Source organism: Corvus cornix, chromosome 3, assembly GCF_000738735.6.
Source record: "Corvus cornix cornix isolate S_Up_H32 chromosome 3, ASM73873v5, whole genome shotgun sequence".
In the NCBI taxonomy this organism is placed as follows: Eukaryota; Metazoa; Chordata; class Aves; order Passeriformes; family Corvidae; genus Corvus; species Corvus cornix.
The window spans coordinates 40,346,954-40,353,709 of record NC_047056.1 but is presented as its reverse complement, the minus strand read 5'-3'; the positions used below and the strand labels follow the sequence as shown (position 1 = coordinate 40,353,709).

The 6,756-nt window shown below is 41.1% G+C and overlaps 1 protein-coding gene across 6 annotated transcripts in view; it reads right to left on the bottom strand.

Moving 5' to 3' along the window:
- Window positions 1-1,034: 1,034 nt before the first annotated feature.
- KIF25 (kinesin family member 25) overlaps window positions 1,035-6,756 on the bottom strand; it is a 41,090-nt gene continuing 35,368 nt past the window's right edge. For 4 of the 6 annotated variants that reach the window (XM_039569051.1, XM_039569050.1, XM_039569054.1 and 1 more), the window contains 3 exons: window positions 5,135-5,332; window positions 2,591-2,746; window positions 1,035-1,435 (listed from right to left, as the gene is read on the bottom strand). In XM_039569051.1, the coding sequence (XP_039424985.1) occupies window positions 1,278-1,435; window positions 2,591-2,746; window positions 5,135-5,332 (512 nt within the window). In that variant the 3' untranslated portion in view covers window positions 1,035-1,277. The other 2 variants (XM_039569052.1, XM_039569053.1) reach the window with 2 other exon arrangements.

Genomic DNA, 6,756 nt, shown 5'->3' with positions numbered 1-6,756 from the left:
TTGGAGTACTATAAACTCCAGCTTTTGGGGCAGGCCACTGCAATTTAAGCCTTCTTGCAGTGACCTAACAATGACCTCTCTCCCAGACTAGGGGCAGAGTAATTGCTGGTGGAAAAATATTAGGAGTGGATCTTGAGGTCTCTGCTGAGCAATAATTTAATGCAGAGAACACATCAGATGATGCTTGAACCCAATTGCTCATCTTGGACCTACTTCTCACCTCCAACATTGCTTAAACTTCCTTGAAACTTCTCCCAGTATCACTTCATTCACAAACCCTGCATGATGTTATCTCACCATTGGTGTAAAAGGTGAAAGCCTCTTGCAGGTGACAAACAGTGTACCAAAGCTGCTGTTTGGTGTTTTATTCGTGTGGTTATCCTTTTTAATCTGCAGGCTCCACATCAAGGTTGTGATGTGTTTAACTTGCTTCAGAAATGCAAGTGAAACAATAGGCCAGATTACTGCAACAGTTGTACAAGTTGGGTCCCATTAGGATGTGTAGTTCAGGGCCTTTCAGCATTCATGGAGCAAAAACACCCCCCAAACAGGCAGAGCTGTGGGTTTAATGAAATCAGCAGAGCTGGGATTCATTCCAACCATTTAACCTAAGTGTGTTTTCAAAAAGTTGTGTAATCCCTCATTTGCTTTCTAAGCTACATTCCAGAGGGATAACAGATATACATCCTTACTCTTTTCTCCATCTCACTCATACCATTATTTCCTACCTAAAACCAGAGAACAAAACTCCATTCAGTACAGCTGCTGGGTTCCTTTATACTCCTACCTGTTGCTAGTGCGTTAGGAATGACCCCATCCATGCTAGATAGAAGAGCAATCCAAAATGACATGTCTCATTTTAATCCAAGCTGGGAGGAAGTATTTCACTTTGTTTTGAAGCACTGGAATGATATTTAGACTCCTGACTTCTACTGAGAAAACAGAACGCACCCTTGGCCTTTCAGAAGAGAACCACTCTAAATCAGGGCCCTACTGCCTTAGGGCAAGTAGAACTAAGAAAACACATCACCAAAGCCAGGTCTTAAAGCCCAGTTTATTTCTCTGCCATTCCATCAGGGCTGGTAGCTGTTGTCAATACTTGATATTATCTTTGGAGCAAGAACATCATTAGCAGGTTTATTGGTTACTAATGCCATGCTGAGGATTGTTTCTTTTATCTGGCAGTTGCTATCTAAAAGAATGGCTTAAGGACAATAATATACATTTTGGTCTGAGGAACTCATTAATGATACTTTAATCCACAGGAGTCTTAAGCTTTATTTTGCTTTACTTGGCAATGGGAAATTTTTTTTCTTGACTTGTCCTCTCTGAACTTGTCGAGCACGAGTCCCAAATCCCAGAGACTGCATTGATTCTGTTAAGTACTTCTGGCCAGGAGAGATGCACAGCATCACCAACAGTTTAGCATCACCTCCTAAAAGCAGGGAAAAGACAAAACATACTTATTTACCTCATTATTTTCAGTAAGTTATACACTGGTACCATACTGATCTACACAACAGTGAGCACAGGTTACCACTGCTTTCATGAAGCAGAAGACTGCTCCTGAAGAGGGCTGTTGAAACAGACAGTTCCTTCATGGAGAGTCTGTATCTAACAATATGGTATTTGCCCCCAAGCGTTTCACAATTTGTAATGTAGATTTTTTTCCCCTTTTAGCTTCACCAGTTAATCAGCATGTATGTTATGGCTCTGGATACTTAATTTAAGTTTCGTCAAATGTTTGTAAATTTAGGGTAATGGCAAAATATCTTGTGTGACAATAAAACAAAACAGACTTGAAGTTTACAGACAATGATTAAAGAAAGGAGGAAACTGCCATTTTCAACACTTCACTGAAGTCATACAACTTGGTTAAAATCAGGCTCAGCACCCACAAAACACTTCTCTTTTTGGCTTTCCCTTTTCACAGTAGGGACTTCAGTACTAAATGAAAATCAAAGCTTAAGCAAAAATTCATAGTATTTCAGAACTCTGAAGAATTGTTACTTCATTCACTGTCAATGTCTTGAACTGGAGATTAAAAGCATAAGGGCTAATATTTGCTGGCCGAAGAAAAATGGACACAAACCTGACACTACTGCAGGAATAACATTTGCTTTAAAACTTCTCCTGTGTAGATGAGGAGCTAACGAAAAGGAAGTGACCCAAACACAAAAAGAAATTGTAGCACAGTGCCATGTCCTGTCTTCCTCCTTTGTCTCGCTGCTATAGGGCACAATGGTAAGGAATGTGCAAGTATGTGATTATATCCTGTAGTAATAAAGATTGAGGTTTAACTTTTAAACTGTACCTGACATGAAACACCAGTGAAATGCAATTTTTACCCTTCACATGATCCTATGGAGATGTTGTTCTTCAGCTGAGCTTTCAAAACTGCAAGGTTTAGCTAAATTCAGAAGGAGTTCAGAACTGTCACTGTGTACTCACTCCAGAGCCAGAGTCTTTGAAATAGAGGCCACATTCAAGCAAAGAGTAGATGATCATCTAGTTTTACACAGCAAAGAGGGGGCAGAAAATTAGGAGAAGAAATCTATATTGTTAAACAGGAGTCAGAATAATCCCTCACCTACAGAGTCCTGAAGCAGATGTGTAAGTTTGCTGTTCCGATAGGGGACGTGAGCTCGCTGCTCTGCTATCGCTCCCAGAACGTCGGCCAGGGCAGACAGGCTGCGGTTAATGAAGGAGGTCTCTCTTAGTGCTGCCCCTGTCACTCCAGACATACCTGGCACAGTACAGGAAAATGCAGTGGTAACACTAAGCAAAGCTGCTTCAAAGCTGTAATGTGGAGGAAAGGTTAAAAAAGATTCATTGTGTACAGATGGTCCAAAGCATCTCATGTTAAAGTTGATCTCTTCAGATGTACAATGCATTTTGGCTCCACCTGTATTAAGAACAAGGAACCAAGAAAGTAGGAATACCTTAAGATCAGACAAAATAACACCACTTTTGAAAATGTGAGTCCACAATGCCCCCAAAGAGAAGCCTGTTTTGTTTCATCATTTTTTATAAGAGTTAGCTGCCCCATCTGTATCCCTTAGGAAAAAGAGGAGAGGCACTGATGGCACAAGCTGCAGAAACAAAACTGTACAACACCCACAAGTATGAAGTATTTGTGTTCACCTAATCCTATGAGGTGGTGCTTTATGGCATGATCTTCTGTAAGGAAATGGATAAAGGAAAATGATGCCCTTCTACCACCCACCCAGCACGGTTGTATGTGGCCATGCTGCCCCTGAGCAACACTGTAGAGGTTTGGTCTATGCAACACATTGCACCAATTCAAAGAGGTGCTGCAAGCTCAACTCTTTGATCAGTCTGGATGAGGCTGCAGTTAAGAGTAATTAATTCCTGCTGTCCTTACCTCTACCATGCTATTAGCATTTAGCATCACATTATTCAAATTCAAGCTTTCTTCAGGATAGTGGATGAGGTACAGAGGCACCCACAGTCACTCCTCCTTACCCAGAGCACATGATCCATGTCAGGCAGAGCTGATGGCCGTGGGATGATCAGATGGAGCCAACAACTTCCTCTACTGCCTACTCTCCCATCTCTAGACAGGTACAAGGAGTGGCTAGAGATCTTGATTTCCCCTTAGGCCAGCATTTTCCAAACTGGGAGAGCAAATGAGGAGTCCAAGAGGGAAACGTGAAAAGGTGAAGTAATAGCAAAAACCCCAGGAGTCTGGACAGGGAGGGCTGGAGAACTGTGACTGTGGGAGAGGATGAGGTTGGAGTGGTAGAGTCTCTTGTCAGAGAGAGAGCAAAACAGTTTGGAAGACCCTGCCAAAGAGTGGATAACAATCCAAGATAGGATGAATCTCAGGCTAACTTTACTGGGGTCATTATGTATACAGCCATCCCTAGGCTTCTTGTATATCAAGGAAAAGTGGACAGCTATCCCCCTACAGCAGAAAACTGCAAATAGGGGAGGGGGTATGTGTTTAAACTGCTGTTTCTCTACATTTGGTTAGATGAATGTCAACAAAGCATTTAGCTGAGTTTTCAAAGTGAAACATAGTTTGCTAAAAAGGGACCACTTGGCTTGTAAATGCTGCAGATGACCCAGGCTGGCTGTAGAGCCAACAGGGCCGGGTGCTGATGTGTGTGAGAAGCCTGAGGTACTGCTGCTCACTTAGATTTGTCCACATTTTAAAACAATTACGAGTTAACACTGCCCTCACTTTCAGCAGAATATGTCCACCAGCACAGCTGACGGCAGAGGTCAGTCAGTCTGCTGCGTGTGCTGGGCCACGTCTAACACTGATGTGAGCACAGCTCTTCTGCCTTCACTAGAGGATCTGGCCTGCCGAGCCCCAGACCAAGGAAGTGTTTGTCCTAGTTTAACTGAGAGAACAAACACACACCCTGTTGCTCAATTACATGTTTTCAGCATTTAGGGCAAATGAAAAAATAACGTATTATATTAGGTTTCTCTGTAGAACAAAAGTTTAACAGTGAGCAACAGCAAGAATTCTTGGCAGTAAAGTAAAAGACTCTTTCATAATACTGGTTCACTTTTCAAAACATTATTTCTGGAATGATACATTTGGCTGCATGGTTTTTCTTGGTAAGAAAACTTGTCCTTTAGGAAATAATCAAGTTTTTGAAATTATTGTGTGCATAGAGGAGGCAGAAGGAAAATGCTTTGAAGAAACAATGAAAACAATATTATCTTTTCAACACTAATTTCCTCCAAGACTTTTTCCATAATAAAGCAGAAAAATCCACACATGGTGATTTCAATTATTACAGATATTTGTAATATTTAAATAATTTATGCCCTTTAAACATTTCTGTATCAAAGACATGCTAATTTTCAGAGTAGAAAAACAGGCCTAATAAAAGCAGTCTGAACAAATAGTATATCTATGATATGGGTAACTGTCCTGGGCTTATTTCAAGCTCATATGGTCATACTTTGAGTTAAACTATGCCAGTGTAAAACCAGATCAGTCAGCCCTCAAAATTTTGTTGATGCCAGGATCTGTGGGTTCAAACCACCACTGTGTGATGGTAGGGTAGCATGTATCCCTCCATAAAGAACTAAGACAACTATTGTAACCTAGATCCACGAGGATCCATGCCCATGAACAGACACGTTCGCTTACCGACACACTCGCTCCCAGCCAGATCCACCAGCTGCAGTCTTGTTTTGACTTGCTTCATTTTCTCAGTTGCTTCAAATTGCACTGGAGAAGAGGGTCTGGAAGAAGAGGTGGATTTATTGTCTCTCATTCTTTGTAGAAAAGTGCAGGAAGACTCTTTAGTTAGTCTCTGACTGGTTTGTTCATCTTCCCATAAAGTACCTGGTTAATGGAAAAAAACAAGAGCTTCTCACTGACACTGATAATTGAGATGGGAAAAATAATGGGGCATCAATAGGGGATGTACAGTATCTGCTGCTTCAGGCAATTCTAACAAAAGCAATATACAAGTCAGAATCCATGCCACAGGCATGACTTTTTCTAAATTACTTTTTCTTTTTATCTAAGGTTTTACTCATCAAACTTATCGTACCAGTTGGTAACAAGTTTTGGTGTAGATTGTGTTGTATCCAATATCCCTATTGTTCATATATCCATGTGGAAAACAAGAAATGGGAGTCCAGTAAGGACTTTAAAGAGGCTTTTTTCAAATTTTTAGACTGATTGCAACCAAAGTCTAGAGTTGCAGATTTCAGATGTTTGGGAACAGTAGGCTCTGAAATCTGGTTCTATGTATTTGAAATATCACCTGCCGGTGCTCTGGGAAAAAAAAAATCTCCATCCTGCCTCTTCTATTTTGTCCTTTGCTGCTGTTCCCCTTAGACTTCCTTCAGCCCTCATATCCCGCTGCAAGATCTCCACGTGATGAGCTATCAGCCTCAATAGTATTATTCCTACTTCTTCAGGTTGGTTACCTACTAATATCCTTCCTCTTCCTTAGCAGAAGCATCTGGCTTTCTCTGTGCTGGGAAGGAAGATAAAGATTCTCTGGGAAAGCTGCTTTCACATTAGCTTAGCAGGAATATATGCAAAATGGATTTCCCAAAGCAGTTTTGGTTTTTTTCTTATGTTTTGGTTTTCATCTATCTCTTTCTTTCACTCTCTGAAAGACATGAAAGAATAAGAGGCACATATTCTGCTACAAGTCATAGAGACAGCAGACTTCCTTCAGTGCTTAAAGAGTTCTAGTTGGAATAGTAGCAAGTTTCCAACTGCAAAACTTGACTAAGGAGAAGACTGACTTGCGTTGCAGAGCTCTGTACTTCTCCAAGTAAGCTGCTGCTAAATCATGAGCCAGCTCTTCGCAGTGTAGGCAGAGCTGCTGTGTTGGTTTACACAGAATAAATGGCTTCAGGCTATAAAGTCTCAAACCAAGTGTTCTCACTCCTCTTCAGTTTTAGACAATGAAATTAAGAAACAGCTCTCCTTAAACAAGAGATAATTCTGATCAAAATGCTACCTTAATCAAACCTGGAAAAGTGCTGGCTTGTCAACCCTGGCTTAAGGTGCAGAACTCATCACAGAGTTTAGAACTTTTTATTTAGTGGCTTAGATATCTGATGATATCTTAGATATCTGATGTCAACAATGGCACCTGGCTTTTAAATCAGGATCCTTTCCTTTTAAACAAGGCAGGCTGCACTGTCACACACTGCTGCAGTGAGGTCCCAACTGCAGTGCTGCTCTGTTCCCTTACAATGCACATCTTCATCCATGTGCTGTGAGTCAAAAGCCAGAGTCTGCAT